A 17,508-nucleotide genomic window follows, 5' to 3' on the forward strand; every position below is an offset into this window, starting at 1 on the left:
AGAGTTCCACATTGACAGAGGAAGATAGCATGATTCGTGGTATATCTTCGAAGATACCGTTATCCTTGACACCATTCAATGGTATGAGGTCTTTCGAGTGAAATCAAAAGCAAAGTCGTGAGGGCTATGGAGATACCGTTATCCTTGACAGAGATTTTATTTAGAAATCAGTAACAAAGTGCAAATATATTGCTAAAGAAAATCCCTACAAGTTTGAATTATTAATTAATAGAATCAAGGCAATCATGTGTCCCTTGTTCATGGATAAAAATCTCAAAAAGTATACGACGAGAAAAGAAGAAGAGTTGACATTGTCTTGGTAGGTGCTTTGTCTTGGATGGATAACTCCGAGCTTCCATTATTCTCCACATCACGTAGCTATTTTTTATCCCCAATAATAAATATTAATTGCTTTAGAAAAAGCCTTAAACCTTAAACCAACTCTTGTCTATGTAACGGTTAAAATGTCATTTTAGTCCCGTACTTTAAAATTCATTCCATTTTATCGCATGTAGTTTCAATTTTCCAAATTTAATTCTTATAAAATCAGTCCTTACAAGGTTGGTCCAAGGTAAGTTTTATCTAGATTAACGAAATAAAAAGAATAATTTTTTATTGGAAAAAATATAGCGTTTGAATGTGTTTCTAAAATTTACTTAGGAATATACTAATAGAGACTAAATATTATAAATTAATAGTAGAGATTAATTGTCAACTTAAACTTATTTCAATTTATTAAGACACTTATCTTCGATCTTTAGATCGTGAGTCCGAAAAGGGTGAAAATGGTATTTTAACATTCTATTTTTTTTTTTTTAAGAAAACTATTTGACGAAGTCGGTGTATAGATTGGAAAGAAGAAGGGAAAAATAAGAAAAAGAAGGCGCCGGCGCGAGACCGGCGACCAATGCTGGGCGCGTTCGTACACGCGCCTATTATTTGTTTTCTCTCTGCTCCTCCTCCTCCGTCCTCTGCACCAAATCGCAACTTCTATCGCTTCTCTGTTATGGCTATTTTTGCTCGAATTGCAGTCGTGGGCGACGTTGTAAGCTTCATTCTCTCTCTCTTCAACTGTAGATTTTGATCATTCGAGCTCGTTTTTAAGTAGTAGAACTCGTCCCTTGGTTAATGCACTCCTATTAAGGGAAATGATTGAAAAATTTTGTATCTCATGAATTTTTTTCCGGTAAATTACGATTATCTTTCTAGCATGGCCATTGGGATTTACGAGAAGATTCGAGGGCACTTCAGCTATTGCTGGTATTTATTCATATATGTGTTTGATTGAGTTTTGTAATGTCATGAATTGATATTGCCCTTTGTTTTAGAGGTCTGTATTGGCACCATTACCTCCTATGAATTGGGGTCTGAGTGAAACCTATTCTCTTTGTTTCTCAATCAATTAAGAAATTATACTACTTTCGTTTGGTTGTTTTGGGTCGAGACTTGAGAGTAATTATGCTGCTGAATCTGAATCGTTTTTCTTTATTAATCTGTAATTTATAATTTGTACAACTGAAGCTAATGAGATGAATTTGAAACGATATATGATGATGAACTTTCAACATAAATATATACTTTTTAACATTTATAGTGTTCGTGTCAACTTGCACACACATTATGACTAATCTCATATGATAATTGTTTGAATTTACCATATTTGACATTAGAAACTGAGGCCCTTAATAGTATTGGTGGCTGGTTTCTACCAAGACTTCTAAATCATATAATTGCTTGCTTGTTTGAAAATCCCTTCCCACTGAAAGAACTTTGAAGACTACTCAGATGGAAATCTCTGGATTCTGACTGCCTACCGAAGCAATCGGACTGAAAATTGAATAATTATGTTTTATTGGTCTTTAAAAGGGTGAGATCATAGCCGCTTACAAGAGTGTTATGCATGTTGGAAGTTGGAAGTGTCCTTGTGTCAAGTGAGACCCATCAACGCTTCAATGTTGCTTTAAGTATACATGTTTTTATGTTCCTAGAAACTCAGATTCCAGATTATCAAATAAATTGGATGATATTTTAAATCCATGCTTTTTGTTCTTGGAGGATCTATATAGTAATGCTGGTTTAGATGTAATTTTCCGAACTCCTGAAAACCTTAAGGATCAACTGCCTCAAGAGCTAGCCCTAGCTATTCCCTTAGATCTCCCAATCCTAAACTTTTTTTCTTCTTGCATTTCAGTTTACTTCAATTTTTTTTTCCTATTCGAGTCTGCTTCAATGTTTTTCTTTTTCCTTTCCATTCTAATGTTGGTTTTTGTCTTAATGCAGCCAGATTTAGTGCTCTTTACAGGCAGGTTCTTCTCTCTCTCTCTCCCTCTTTTTATCTTGTGTTTCCATGTTTCATGCCTTCCCCCTCTGAGTGTTGCATACTTTGCCCATTCTTACTGGTGGCTAAGTAATGATAATAACAGTAATAAAAGATTTTTTTTGCTCCATACTTTGTTAAAAACTCTTTTAGATTCTTTCTGACGCATGGTTCACATGTATTTCAAATTTAGGATATTGGATCCTATGCCGTCTAAAAGAACGCACATATCTGCTTTCGTATGATTCCAATTTCCACGTTTTTTCTCATTTCGTATCATCTTCTTCCACCATCTTGGTTCTCTTCAGGTGATTTTGGTGAAGAGAATGTTGAATTGGTCCGAAGTATTGCAGATCTTAAATTTGAAAAGGCAGCTATATTGGGAAACCATGATGCTTGGTTTACGCCATGTTTTTCTCAAGGGTATGTTTGCATCCAGTGCTTTTACAGCTATGTCCCTTTTATTATAAGTTATTATTTTCGTTAAGTCAAACATTTTTTGTTACAATTAAAACATTGGGAAATGAAGCATTCCGAGATCTGATTCCAATATCTGCATGAAGAGTAATGCTCTGTCCAGATGTGTGCTTGTGAGAGATGAGGTTGATGCATACGCTCCATGTAGCATTTCTGTTTAATGTTCTAGATGTGTGATGTCTAGCTACTTCATTAACTCCTGATTTAAATGTGAATTTCAGGGAGAAGGATGGTGTTCAACTTCAGTTAGAATGGTGAGCCTATTTCTAAAAAATAATTTTTCTAATGGCATGGATTGATGGGTTTTTACTGTCAGAAGTCTGCCTAAGAAGGTTAACATAGTTACTATCCAGTTGGCGAATTGCTAGAGCTGTATTTCTTTGGCCTAATATTTTATTGTTCCGAGTATGTAGGGAAATAAAAACAAGGTCGTTGAAAGTTGAAGCCTGGTTGAAAATCATTTTCTCAAAGAGTTGCGAGACGAATACAACTTGCAACTTGGATCAGTATCAAGTATTATGAGGGAAAAAAAATATAATTAGAAGGCTCGCTAAAATACTCACAGTTAGTTATAGGAGTTTTTTCTATTCACTTGGAGTTGTTGGCTTTTTTGTTGGTTTATAATTCTAGTTGATTGTGATGTGGAAGCCAAGTCATTAAAAATATTCATAATATATACTCTGGTAAATGTGTGCATGTCCTACGACTGCAGTAGTGCTTGTTAGACTACAAGCAGTCAAGCACAAGGGGAAAATGTGCTTCTCTCTGTAATTGTCTTTTTTTCGACACGTTAATTACATGATTAGTTTTCATGGGGTGGTTAATGATGAAAATTCTTATTCTCTGTCAACAGTCTTGGCAAAAATCATGTTGCTTACCGACGTGTGGACTTTCCTCAGCAAAAACTAAGCATTGTTGGTGGACGACCTTTTTCTCATGGTGGACCGGGGTTGTTTCGGAGACAGCTTCTTTCAGCGAGGTACTTAGACCACCGTTGATAACTTGTCGGATTACTCTTTCTTCATAGAGCATTAGCTGATTTATGATAATTGCCCATAGAGCTACCCTATCATCACACTACTCGCCTCTTCATCGGTTGTGAACAAGTTTGAACTCTTAATGCTATCTGAAAATTGGATTTTCTTCTTAGATATGGTGTCAAAGACATGAAAACAAGTGCCAAGAAAATATACGAAGCTGCGATAGGCACGCCTGAAGATCATTTGGTTATATTTCTTGCACATAATGGCCCTACAGGTGGGCTTATCTGCCCAAAGTCGATTAAAATTCTGTTTCAGATACGTTCGTCTATTGCTCTTATTAACTTGACGATTTCTTGGTTCTTGTTTTGCAGGCCTTGGTTCTTGTATAAATGACATCTGTGGAAAAGATTGGGTATTTGGGGGTGGAGACAATGGTGATGAAGGTAAAAATCCTAATAATCCCCTCTATGGTTTTCCTTTCTCTCTTTCTTTTTTTCCCCTTCAGGGTAACTACTTTCATTTCCATTAATTAAAGATTAAGGTCCACAGAGATGCCAGAGTATACTTTATAGCCTAATTTCTCTTGTCTTAAGAATTTTCTCTTCCATTCTAATTGCCCGAAGAGCCACCATTTATACCAGTTGACACTAACTTTATCATACCAATGTATGTTCTGAAATAGCAAATGCTGTGATATAGATCTAGCACAAGCCATATCTCACTTGAAAGAGACCGGAAAGTTTCATGTCCCTCCTCTGGTTGTGTTCGGGCATATGCACAAAGAACTCGCATATGGACACGGTCGTCGTAAAATGACAGTCGTTGCAGCCGACAACACCATTTACCTTAACGGAGCTGTCGTTCCGAGGGTTGATAGTTACTCCAGGAAAGAAGCCGATGGAGGAGGAAACTTAACGAGCAGTGCAACCTCCTCTTCCAAACCCGTTTCGAGAGGCACCAAGCGGGCATTCACTGTAATTGACATTTCAAATGGAAAGGTGGACAAGATTAGTGAAAGTTGGATCTCTGTTGTTGGGGATGAGGCATGCTTGGATGAAGAGCATGTGATGTACAAAAGTGGCCATTAGCTTCCTCCAAATTGGGATTGAGGTTTCAGCATAAAGATTCTCACTTGGAATTTTGAAGCAGAAATGGAACATTTTATAAATTATGAAATCTGGCTTCACAAACAGGTACATCCATCAAAATTTTAACTTGGGATGTAAATGTAAATTGTTGTTTATATGAATTTACTCTCCTGCTAACTTTATATTCTTCCTTAAAAGTACCTCATTTTTAAGCTAAGCAATGTACTGCAAAGTGCAAATTGATAATTTGCAAACCAACCATTTTTTTTCCAGAAATATTTGCTTCAGGAGTAGTTCTTTTTTTTTTTGGTTAAATTACCAAAAATATCACTAAATTTTGCTTTTGGTTTAAAAGTTCTTGTATCCTTGCAAAATTTTTAAGACTACCTTTCACTTTTCGTAAATATTTCAAAAAAAATTTTTGAGCAAACATTCTTTAATATTTTGAGTGGAAAGTTTTTATGTTGCAAGATTTGGAATGATATGGCAATTGATGTGAAAGAAGTCATCATTTTTAAAGTCTCCTCAGTCTATTTTTCTCTTCACGTCAACTTTTCCTTAAAACATTAATGGATGTTGTCGCTTTAGTAACAAATATTTTTATAGTGATAGGAGTATTTTTTAAACAAATAGTAAAGTTTAAGGGTATTTCTTAAAAAAAATTAGCCAAAAATTAAATCAAAATAAAAACTTTTTTAGAATGATTTTACAAAGAGCTCATTCTATTTCTAGTTATGCCTCCACAGTTGGCATTTCCATCAAGTCAATACTGGAGATAGTAACGTTGCCGATTTGTCGTCCCAAATAAAAACGTACGGCCAGAAATTCTGATATCCTGCGGTCGACATGTCGTTCTTGCTTGAAAGTTGAAGGCTGCGTTCCTTTTGGTACGGTTTCTCTTTCTCGTGGGACCCACTGGAGATTGAGGAGTGGGCCCAGTTGCAGGGAAAGATGTGTCTCACTCCCACAGGAGATTGCTGCTCTTTGATGTTCCACCATTAAATCAAAAAATTAAATGCCGTAGGTTAAAATACATTTTTGTCCTATGCTTTAAATATTTGTTTCAATTTTCCCTAAAAAAAAAAGTATATATTTGTTTCAATTTCGTGTATTATTATTGTTCCTATCATTTCATTCGTGATGAGTAATAAAACTTTATGGAGGCAACAAATGAGTGGTATTTTTGTTAGTTCAGTAATATATTTAACCTAATTTAAATAATTAGTGTCCATAATTTACTCATCAACTTAACATTTTGGGTTGAGTGGTGGTTTATTCTTCCTTTAACATAGTATTAAAGTGGGAGGTCCAACAAATAAAAAAATTGATTCTCTACTTGAAGTTAAAAATCAAATTTGTTGCAAACTTAAGCTTAACTCAACTCGTTTAAGCATCTATCTTCGACCTAGTGAATTTGAATTTGTATTAAAAAAAATCAAATTTGTTAACATTGGGTTCAAATGTGGAATGGTCTAGTCTCCAAGTCATAAATGAAATATAAAGAACAGAAAAGGAAACTATTGCGTGAAGGACTCTTAACTCCAAGTAATGTAAAACTTTAAAAAGTTTCTTGGTGTGTGCATTTTCAAACATTAATGTCTAAAAAGATGGGACGCAGGGGAGGCAAACGTGCACTTGAGATGCACAAGATCATAACTTTTTCAAAGGGCCTCCAATAATATAGAGCCTTTGAAGGGGACTTTTTCCATAAAAAACAGGGTGAGAGGAAACCGAAGGCTGCAGTCTGCAAAAGAATGACATAAAAAGGAAACAAAGCACTGATATTCATGCCCCCATTTGACATTTTCGCATAAAAAATACTTGCTTTTCTTGTCTTGTGTGCAAGAAAATTTGGTAAAAACAAATACCCACAAGAGGGAGGAGAAGAAGAAGAAGAAGAAGAAAAGAGGGTGGAATTTCAGTTTTGTTTGTTTGGTCAGACATTGATTCTTCATCATTGCCCTTTTCATTTATTTGCTTTTATCGCATTCGAAATTGTGGGGTTTTCTTTTTCTGACCCTTTTCATTTGGTGCCGTTTTTTTCTTGTGGGTCGTTGGTTTTCAGGCTCGCCATGACTGTGGAGGACAAAAGGGCTAATTTGGGGGGTGCAAATGGGGACGTGGACCAGTTCCCAATTGGTATGAGTATTCTTGCTGTTGACGATGACCCCATTTGCCTCAAAGTCTTGGAGAATCTGCTTCGTAAATGTCAATATCGCGGTAAGTTTTGGTTGGACATATGGTTTTTTTCCCCCTTCTTTCTCCTCTTTGTTTATTGGATATTTCTGCCGTTCAATTGTTTGATGGTTTTCACTTTGTTCAAATATTGTGTTGTTTTCCCAAATATTGGTCCATCGTTGTCATGTTTGGTCCCTCATTTTGTGAATCTTTTATAGAATTGTATGTTTTCTAAACACTCCTTCTGGGTGTTGTTTTTTTTTTTTTTAATATTTCAATCATAGAAGTATTTACCTGTCTGGAAATAGTAAGTTCAAGTTCAAACTTACCTGATTTTGATGGATACTTTGTGGTGTCTTGAGGAGTTAATTGTGAATTTGTAATCATTTCAAGAGTAGTGTTTCTAAATGGACCACTTTTTCTAGGAGAAGTACTAATTATGTGCTTTTTCTAAAACGCACTTTAAAGTGCTATTTTTAGAATCTTTAAGATTAGTTTTTACTGTATGCCCAATACCATGAAGTTTTGAAAATTACTTTTGAATAGTTAATAGCACTTTTCACCTCTTCAAATGTCTTGTCAAACTCACCCTTAATCTAAGGATAACTTATCGACTTCGACATTGTTATGCATTCTAGCTTATGTTTATTTCCATTGCAGTTACATCGACCAATCAGGCAGCTGAGGCGCTTAAAATGTTGAGGAAGAACAGGAACAAGTTTGACCTGGTTATCAGTGACGTAAACATGCCAGACATGGATGGTTTTAAGCTCCTTGAGCTAGTAGGCCTTGAAATGGACCTTCCTGTTATCAGTGAGAATGAACCCTTCTCCTCTTTGACATTTTAGGCCACATTTGATAACCATTTTGTTTTTAAAAAATTAAGTTTATAAACACTATTTTCACTTATGTTTTTTTTTTCTGATATCTTACTTTCTTAAAAAACTAGTTTTAATTTTTTTTTCTTTTTCTAATTTGGTTAAGAATTCAAATATGATTATAAGAAAGGTGAAAAACATAGTGAAGAAGCAAGTATAATTTTCAAAAATAGAAAACTAAAAACGAAATCATTATCAAACGGAACAATAGTTGATCATTTCTTTCTTACACTATCTGGGTCTTAACGACATTATTCAGGTTTTGATGTGTTACATGTGTATATATATTTACTTATTTGATGTTTTTATGTTATGATTTAGTTTAAGTTGAAGACCTCTGAAATTGATTGATGAGTTGGTTTTGATTTCACTTCTCTGTTAAAATATGGTTCTAGTGATGTCTGCGCATAGCGATTTCGAACTTGTAGCAAAGGGAGTTACTCACGGTGCTTGTGACTATTTGCTGAAACCTGTTCGAATTGAGGAGCTGAAGAACATATGGCAACACGTATTTCGGAGAGACAAGTTCAGTGCTAAGAACCAAAATAAGTGCACCAATGGTAATAAGGCTTCTTGTCAAACTGTTGAAGTTGCCAAAGGTTTCCCATCTGTGGTCGGTGCTGGTAATGGGAAACCTGGTAAGAGGCGGAAAGACCAAGACGACAATGAGGAAGGGGGTGAGGAAGAGAATTCTTATGAGAATGATGACTCCACCCAGAAAAAGCCAAGGGTAGATTGGAATGGTGAGTTACACAGGAAGTTTATTGCAGCTGTTAACCATTTGGGCATTGAAAGTAAGTCTTTTTGGTGTTTCTATCATATCGTCTCCCTTGAAATTATTATGTCTTGAACTTTGTTTTCTCTTCTTGATGTTTAAATAAATTTATAATGCAGAGGCTGTACCTAAGAAGATCCTTGATCTGATGAATGTTGAAGGACTTACAAGAGAAAATGTGGCTAGCCATCTTCAGGCATTGATTCTTTCCTTTTCTTTTGAAAATAACTTTAATAACATTGCACTTTAAACCACCATGATTTATTTATGGACTTGTGAGATCAGTAACTTGTATTATTTATTGAGTTGGTAACTTGGTATTAGGTGAGTGAGGGGACTGTTTGAATTCCAAAAGTAAGGTAAAAGTATTGAAAACCATTTAGAAACCCATATTAACTACCCATTAACTGCATGGTAAGTTTTTCAAATTCCACTTATAGGTTGAAGGTTTTTTTGTATAGCTGTGGCAGCCATGATTTGAATGGACATTGCATACGCATCACTTGATTGAGTTGCAAATAGCTCTACTTTGAAATGACATGTTGCAAATGTCTAATAACCAAATAGTAATATTTGCTTTCTTTTCTGTTTTTCTTTTTGTTCTGTTTAACTATTAATTTTCTGTGGGGGGATGGCGAATAGCTCTACTCCGGATGCCAAGAAAATATTGGTATAATGGCTGCCCTAACTTGCACTTTCTCGTGCTGCGCTGCAGAAATACAGACAATACCTTAAAAAAATGTGTACTCGGGAAGCTCAGCAACATAACATGATGGCTGCATTTGGAGGTAAAGACACCTCCTTCAGGCCGCCCATGGCTTCACTTAATGGATTTTCAATGACTGGAACAAGAAGGCTTTCAAACACGACATTCTCGTCGTATCCCTCAGGAGAAATAGTCGGTAGATTAAATTCTACTGCTGGATTGAGCTTACATGGAATTGCTTCCTCTGGAATGATCCAACAAGGTACTTTCCATAACTCAAGTAGCTTACTAGATACATTTGGGAAACTCTATCCAGCTCTGTTCCTTTCAAACCGACCCCCAAGCATATTCGACGGTATTTCAACATCATCGGATTGCATCCAGCCACTTCAGGACAGACACACCATGCAGTTTAAAGATTTTAATTTGATAAATGATGCCTCGAGTTTTACTGTTTCCACCAGCTGCCCTGATGCTAGAGTGACTGTTGGTAGTTCGAGCAATTATGACTTGGGTATTTCGAGTCATCCGTCAATGTTACAAGGACATAAGCAACAGATTCATGGTAGCGGAGAACTTGGAGATCAGTCTCCTCTTAATGTATCTCTAATCAATCCAGAATCCTTAGACCGCAGCACCGGCCTTTCTAACATTTTGTGCCATGGTCAGTCTAACAGAAACTGGCAGGGTTCAATCCAGTTATCTAAACTTGCATCAAATTTCTCCCTCACTGGAATTTACCCTCCTGATGGAATGCCCACCATTAATTTGACAATTTCTTCGACTCAGCCCGATAATGACAACTTTCCTGTTGGTTTTCCTTCAACAAGTGTGGATTCAAGTTCTCAGCTTGATTTAAGAGGGGAAACACAATGCTATGAGGAGTTAATTGGTAGTGTTGTTGAAACCATGAATGGAAGACCAGAGCAACAGTGGGAAGTAGCTAAACAGGATTATAATAGCAACCATAGTTCTAGTGTGAGAAAGTCTCTGGTCTCTGTTGACGGTATTGCAGATCCCTTGAGACAGAGCACGGATCAGAAGAAGTATCGAAAAATCGGTAGCTCTTTTACTAACCAATTGGATACTGGTGCTCCATCCTTCATTCAGCACAGTGCGGAGATATCTGCGATCGACACTTGGATGAACTATGATGGAAAAATTCTCATGGATCCAACAAAGCTACAAAATGGATTTAAAAATGCTAGTTTTAATTCCTTGGAGGAATTGGTGAATGCTATGTCGAAACAGGTATCGTCAAATATCCTACTTAATCTATGGCATTTCCCTCTTTCCGTAAATTTATTCTCAAAGTTTATATTCTGATTTCTTGATCAATATTCCATTCTGTTTTGAGATGCATAGCTCCCCCTCCATGTAGCTGATAGACCCCTGTAGTTAAAAAGTGTATAGACGCGACGTTCAAATGTAACTAGTTTGTTAGATTGGCAGGAATAGTATGTGGTTAGAGAGTATTTAGATGATGGATTCGTTGAAGTCGTAGTTGGTTTTCAAGAGGGTTAGGGAGCTCTCCGATTCTTCTTCAGCCATGTGTTTCTTAGTGTGAATAAATAAACGAGTTCTATCTGATTTTCATCGCTCATGGAGTTCATTAAGAGTTCGGTATACGTGATGCAGGAACAAGATCAATCTATTCAAATGAACGACGAATTTGGTTTTGATGCTCAATCTCTCGGGTCATCGTGTATATGATACTTCAGTTGCTGCTGAGCTGACTCTTAGATTGCTGAATGGAAATGACTTTACAACTGACTCCCAACACTGTATCTTCATCTTTGTTTGATGATGTAGTTCTCTTATCATTAATCTATTTTCCTTTCTGCAACAAGAAGTTTTTCCTCTGCCTGGTTGCTTTGTTGCTAGAATAATGACAGGAGAACTCACTCAATTCTTCTATATATGAAACCCTCTTCCATTTCGATTAATAAAAAGTTCGTTCTGTTTGCAATCTACTTGTCGACTCAATGAAATATCGCACCGTGCCAACTTGTCGAGTTGACTTGGCGAATACCGTGTCTAATTATGCAGATTGATAGTTGGAATTGGAATGTTCATGTAGTTTATTCAAATTCACTGAACCTTTATGATAATGCAAAATTTATGCAGGTCTTGTAATGTTTTGTCAGTATAGAATAATGGAACAAACTTGGGAAAACCTTAGAATGATCATATTCTGGAATTGTTTGTTTCTGTAGAATTACATTTTGAAAGTTTGTTAATTGAAGTCTAGCAAAATGATATTGAATTATTATTTTTTATCTAATGTATGATATTGAAATCTAGAAGTTAATTACTTCAAGAACATATTTTTAGCCAGTCCAACTAATAAAGAAACCTCAAGGATTTTAAATATATAGCTTTTACCATGTAACTTTTCCAAGTTGAAAGATGAAAAATACCCACTTTTCTGCAAATCAAATAGAAAGCTGAAAATTCCCAATATGCAAAAGTGACCCCCAATTTTACTAACATCACTTACCAGGGAATCAACCCGGTGCCAAAACTGAGAACATAGTTTTTTCGGTGTGGGAACACGTTACACGATCTATTCGGGCTCGTGAACTGATCAGAAATGCCTAGATAACAAGTCACACCATTACGGTTGAGGAGAAGATAATCTTATATATATAGCAAATGCAGAAGAGTGGGATCTATAACATTGTAATGTATGAATTACGATGTAGAATTTGACAGGTTTCCAGGAACAGTGCAACACAATTAATGGAGGAAAAGAGAGAACATTATGCCTTGAGAAATCGACGAACCAAGCACTTTGCTTGCCTTCTTCTATTGATCTCGTGGGTAGATTGACTCGACAACTAGTTGAGCTAAGAGATTGGCCTGCAAGAGTTATAGATTTATTCCCCTTCCCAACCCATTTGGCGGGCTCGCCGCTCCCACAATGATGTTAGCTTTCTCTCCTTGATCATCAATGCCTCGGCACGTTCTCGGGCCTCTTCACAAGTTTCTGTTGCAGCAATGCATTTCTCAGCCTCCCTCTGATACTGAGAAGCTGCCCTTTTTGCCTCAAATAAAGTGATGTTCATATGCCGAGTATGTTCACCAGAAACTGCTTCTTGAAGCTTCAATTCCTCTGTCAAAAGGTCCACAAATTGCTTTTCCATCTCATGCTTGAGATCTGGGTCATTACTCCCACAGTCTGTATCGAAGAAAGATAAGGAAAGTATAAAGCAAATGTTACAAGTTATAACAGTTTAAATAACTGCAACACTTTCTTGTAGCAGAGTTTGTAAATAACAGAATTATCAAAAATCATGCTTAGGCAAAATATTAAAATAAGTTCCAAGTTTGAGAAAGATAAGTTCCAACTCTCAAATTCCAAACAGTTTCTAGATAGGCATTCACTATTCTGAAGGGAAAAATTATAAACTATAGTTGAGAATAGATTTTTATTTCGTCTCTATATTTTCCAAAATTGACAATTTATGACCCGTTTGGTAACGTTTTTATTTCTTGTTTCTCACTTCCAAATTTTCTCTAAAAACCTAAGTATTTTACAACTAATTATGTTTCTTGTTTTTCATTTTTTTAGAATATTCTCAAAATTGTATATAAATTTTAGAAACAATAAAAATAAGTTTCTTCAATTCCAACTCTTTGCAAAACATAAATATAGATATTGTTTGATCATTCCTTGAATTCATAGGTGTTAGGGTCATGCAATTCTATTTTTCTTTATTAAAAACGAAGAAACGGAAACAAGAAACGGGAATATTACCAAACGGGCCTTTAATCCTCAACCTTCAAGAAATATTTCTAAAAGTCTCTAAAGTCAATTTGTTGTTAGTGTCACGTAATGTTGATGTGAGAGTTTGAGGGACCAGGTGACATTTGTTGATGTGTTAATTTTAAATGATGTGGCATTTGAGTTAAAAAAAACAAAAAACAGAGAACAAAAGGAAAAACGAAAAGACTGGGAACACCTATATCATCCATGACCATTGAAGCTAGGGTGACCATCTCCACCTAAGCTAGGAAAAACATGCAACTTGGTGACCATCATCTTTTTTTTTTTTTTGATAAGAAACCTTAAATTAGAATAACTCAAAAGAGGAACAGCCTAAGGGCTGGGGGTAGAATCAACCTCACCCAGAGAAGCTATAAAAAGCTTTCCAATTGTGTAAGAAGGTGGAAAGATTGTAATTACAAAAAAAAATTGCTATAGCTAAGGCACCACCAAGAAGTAGTGTGCTGAACACAACTACAAAAAAAATCAAAAGTAGAGTTCATATCTTCAAAGATACGACGATTTTGTTCTCCCCATAAATGCCAAAGAAGAGCTCTTGTAGCGCAATTCCAAATAACCCTTGCTTTTTTGGGAAGAAACCATCCCGTTAGCAACTTGGTGACCATCATCACTGGCAGCCCACGTTAGCAAATGCCAATTCTATGAGTGACACTAACGACAATTTGACTCTATAGACCTCTTAAAACTATTTCTTAAAGGTTGATGCCTAAACTGTCAGTTTTTTAAAATTAGAGACCAAATAGAAACCTACTGGACAAAAATTTATTTTACCCTACAACTAATAATGTAAGGAGTAGCAATATAAGCCTATGAGACAGCAACGTTGTTCAAGAGAGAATCCCTCTGATGAAGTGCAGAACACAAAGTTGTTTCAAAGAGAAAATCCCAAACCCTTATCTTATACAATGAAGGAGAACAAGAAAACAGAGGTTCTGAAACAAATAAATTTGAACTTAATAATATCATATGTCATGGAAATGGACGGTGGAAGAAAAATGTGATGAAAGCTGCACATATTTCTCCAGAAAACAGAAAGCACACCTCAGTAGCCCAAACATAGCATCAGTACTCGCTTGTATAGAAAAAGTGTAGAATGTCAAATTGAAAGAACAAATAGTTCAGTTCAGCAAACCATAACAAGAATTTACAAACTAGGAAAATAAGTAAAGCATCATGATTTTCACATCATAAAGACAGCAAGTTCATTGCCAAATTGAACAGGAGGGATGAATTCTAACCTGTGACGGAGAGATTTGCCAGACCTATAAAAAGAAAATCAAGAAAAATAGACGTATTAGTGAGGAAGCATCAATGAATCTGGTAAGAACACAAATCAAGCCTACAGGAAATCAAATCTAGTCCATCCAAGAGAGGAGACAATTTCAATAGACGAATCTGCATTTGGTAATCAAATAAAAGATTTGAGTAAATATATGCAGCTACATATTATTTTTACATCCATGTTATCAAGCCCTGCCCCAATACTCCACAGAGAAACTTCACACGACGCATGCGCTAACACTAGTTCTAAGAGACATCAGGATGTTAAGCTTTCTCCTATGGGCTCGAACACAAGATCCTTAGGGAATTTATCCAAAATATCTCAAACCCTTGCTACCAAGACTAGCTCTTGGGGGCTATATGCAATCTATATTAAAATTAGTTTTTCTCTTTTTGAGTAATAGGAATAGGTTCATGATAATATTCATTTAAGATACAATTCTACATGGCCATTGCCAATTTAACAGTTCTGGGGCAGGGGTAGACAGTAAGCATGATATATAGAGTTATGTAGAATTGTTTGTCTAGCACAAGGTCTTGAGCTTCTGTAGAATTCTTTCCTAGCTAATAAATTGATACTTCAAAAGCTATTTATGATTGCAAAATATGAAGAGGACCTAACAAAACCTAAATAAATGTTTTCAGAAACACAGAAAGAAAGAACAATTGATGGTGGTTTTACCATTTCATTCGATGTAGGAATGATAACAAATTTAAGCTTATTTACAATTGATGCCCAACTGCATGCTCTTTGATGACTAGAGTACAGTTTTTCTTTTTAAATTTATATTTGTAACTACTACAGAGTACAGACAGGAACTTCACATTTGAGAAAATTTACTAAATAGCAGAGTGGGTCAGCAGCCAGGGAAACAGAAATAAAGAACTCAAAGTGAAAAGTAAAAAACAAATCCAAGTTCATAATTTCAGACCGAATACCACTAAAGATATACTCCAGTCAGAAACCAACAAAAAAGAAATTACAGAAGTATAGCATCCAAAAGGAGTAGTAAATTTCTAACTGTTAACCGAGTGTTGTCACTCCAAAAGGCAGGTAAAGAAAAGCACAAATCCTTGGAAAATTTCCCAACAAAAACCAAGAGTTTAAGCTGAAACGGGCCTTAATCTAGCTTTATTAGGCCCAGTAGGACAGGAAAAACGGAATACAAATCTAAATCTAAGATGGGTTAACTTCTCCAAGCAAGAAAGAAATAGCTCAGAATCCGAACCATCAATGGAAACGGATCAAACCGCAAAATTCTGACAAGGGTATCTGTTAATCTCACTAAATTTCACAACTAAGCGAACAAAACAGAAATGCAAAGTAACCCAGAAGAGAAACTGATTCCTCTGAGAGATAGAGATAAAGAAGATTACAATACCAGGAGCAATCTTCAAAAGGGATAATGGGGGCGGGCAATCGCAGATGCAAGGAGGACACGAGATTTTGGAATCTCCCAATTGAAAAGCTTTCTTGAATCTCCAATACAGAGCCGGTCCACAAACAGCCAACGCAGAAACTACAGCAAAAATCACCAGACAACAACGCAGGCAAGCCCCAGATCGGCGTGACATTTCTCACCCTGATCTTGCCTATTTCTTTTCTTCCTTTTTTTTCTTCCTTTTTTTTCTCCCTTTTCGCTTCTTGTTCTCTCCCTAATTTTCCCCTCTCTCTTTCCGCGTTACTGAGAAAGTGAGGTAGCGAGATCTAGCTGCAGCAGAAAGTTTGAAACCTATGGAAGAATGAAAAGGAAAAAAAATTAAATAAAAACTATAGCTTGCATTTCTTTTTGAGAAGTCGGTGTCTCAAGATTAATGGGCTGCAGGAAGAACACAAAAAAGTTTACCATTTTTTCCTCTCGATTCAGTTGAATTCATTAGCTGTGAGAAGAATAATAATTGAAGCTAACCCCACCATTTGCATCTCTGTGTATGTGATATTATTTTATACTTTTTTTTTTCAAAAATGATATTGTTAAAATAATTGATAATTGATACTTCGGGCTATTTCATAAATTTCTCTGAGCTAGTTGAGTTCTTTTTTTTTTATATGACAAAAAAAAAGGAAATGATTCAACTCAACGAATTCAACCAAGTTAAAGTTTTCACCATGGGATTGAAGGGCTTTGAAACTTACTAAAGGCAAGAGTATAAATAATTTTTTTGAATTACGTTATTACTTACCTTTCTAAGAATTAAATGTTCGAATTTCCTCACCATATTGTATCAAAAATGAAAATTATTCTTACAAAGTAAGAATTTTCTTTTTTTTGATACAACATGTGGATGTGGGAATCTAATTCGGTTGGAGATATATGTCAATATGCTCACTTTGACTGGTAAGAAGTTATTATATTGTCTAGTATAGTTTATATTTCTATTACAATAAACTGGAAGAAATTGAATTATAATGCTTTCTAAGTTTAAATATTATTTCGGTCTATGTACTTTCGGCTTTGGCTCATTTTTGTCTCTCTACTCTCAATTTTTGTTTATTTTAGTCACGTACATCCAACACATCTGTTTTAGTCTTTGAACTTTTAAAAAAGTGACTATTTTGATTCCTTCGTGATCTTTTTTATCTCATTTCTTTCAATCAAAAATTTTAACGTAACACATCATATACAGAATTTCTTAAAAGTTAGCAAATTGGCAATAAAATTAGTTTCCATAATGTATAAAATTTATGTTAAATTTTTTGCAAATAAGTACCAAAAGTGTTGCTTTTTAAAGTCCTGAGACCAAAATGGATATTTTGAAGTTGAAATATAGGGAACAAAATTGACATTTTGAAATTATAATGACTAAAATGAACAAAACTGCCAAAACGAACCTAGCTCAATGGTAATTGACATATATCTCACATTATGAATTCGATACTTCACCCTTAATATTGCCTCCCATAATTTTATACCAAGTGATTATTCTTATTTTTTGGAAATTCAAAGAGAGAAGGGAAAAATAATATATGTTAATTCCTGTGACACAAAATCATAGGAGCTAGGTAAATAATTTGAATTTCTCCATTACTCCTA

At 35.4% G+C, this 17,508-nt stretch overlaps 3 protein-coding genes across 8 annotated transcripts; 2 read left to right on the forward strand and 1 right to left on the reverse strand.

Moving 5' to 3' along the window:
* The first annotated feature begins 841 nt into the window (after positions 1-841).
* On the forward strand, positions 842-5,986 carry LOC111013066 (Calcineurin-like metallo-phosphoesterase superfamily protein). Of its 5 annotated transcripts, none has more exons than XR_015793252.1 (10): positions 842-1,045; positions 1,210-1,260; positions 2,281-2,302; positions 2,626-2,740; positions 3,016-3,048; positions 3,648-3,773; positions 3,945-4,051; positions 4,149-4,220; positions 4,477-4,970; positions 5,598-5,986. XR_015793252.1 is itself a non-coding variant. In XM_022287430.2 (9 exons), exons 1-9 carry the CDS (start codon positions 908-910, stop codon positions 4,863-4,865), a joined length of 1,053 nt encoding a protein of 350 aa, XP_022143122.1. In that variant the 5' UTR covers positions 842-907; the 3' UTR covers positions 4,866-5,082. The 5 variants fall into 5 exon arrangements, 3 of the variants coding, with proteins under 3 accessions (XP_022143122.1, XP_087984391.1, XP_022143123.1); XR_015793251.1 differs by having other exon boundaries at positions 5,612-5,986; XM_022287430.2 differs by lacking the exon at positions 5,598-5,986 and having other exon boundaries at positions 4,477-5,082.
* Positions 5,987-6,566: 580 nt separating this feature from the next.
* LOC111013065 (two-component response regulator ORR24) lies at positions 6,567-11,375 on the forward strand. 2 transcript variants are annotated; one of them, XM_088127413.1, is made up of 7 exons: positions 6,567-6,775; positions 6,931-7,085; positions 7,704-7,856; positions 8,317-8,715; positions 8,816-8,892; positions 9,412-10,653; positions 11,041-11,375. In XM_088127413.1, exons 2-7 carry the CDS (start codon positions 6,938-6,940, stop codon positions 11,113-11,115), a joined length of 2,094 nt encoding a protein of 697 aa, XP_087983539.1. In that variant the 5' UTR covers positions 6,567-6,775; positions 6,931-6,937; the 3' UTR covers positions 11,116-11,375. The 2 variants fall into 2 exon arrangements, with proteins under 2 accessions (XP_087983539.1, XP_022143121.1); XM_022287429.2 differs by having other exon boundaries at positions 6,568-6,800.
* Positions 11,376-12,025: 650 nt separating this feature from the next.
* LOC111013108 (uncharacterized) lies at positions 12,026-16,457 on the reverse strand. Its single transcript, XM_022287481.2, has 4 exons — positions 16,321-16,457; positions 15,856-16,206; positions 14,431-14,454; positions 12,026-12,583 (listed from the first exon to the last, which is right to left on the reverse strand). Exons 2-4 carry the CDS (start codon positions 16,046-16,048, stop codon positions 12,282-12,284), a joined length of 519 nt encoding a protein of 172 aa, XP_022143173.1. The 5' UTR covers positions 16,049-16,206; positions 16,321-16,457; the 3' UTR covers positions 12,026-12,281.
* Between the last annotated feature and the right edge of the window lie 1,051 nt (positions 16,458-17,508).

This window comes from Momordica charantia (genome assembly GCF_013281855.1).
Source record: "Momordica charantia cultivar OHB3-1 chromosome 8 unlocalized genomic scaffold, Mcharantia_2.0 BLBB01000008.1, whole genome shotgun sequence".
Taxonomy (NCBI): Eukaryota; Viridiplantae; Streptophyta; class Magnoliopsida; order Cucurbitales; family Cucurbitaceae; genus Momordica; species Momordica charantia.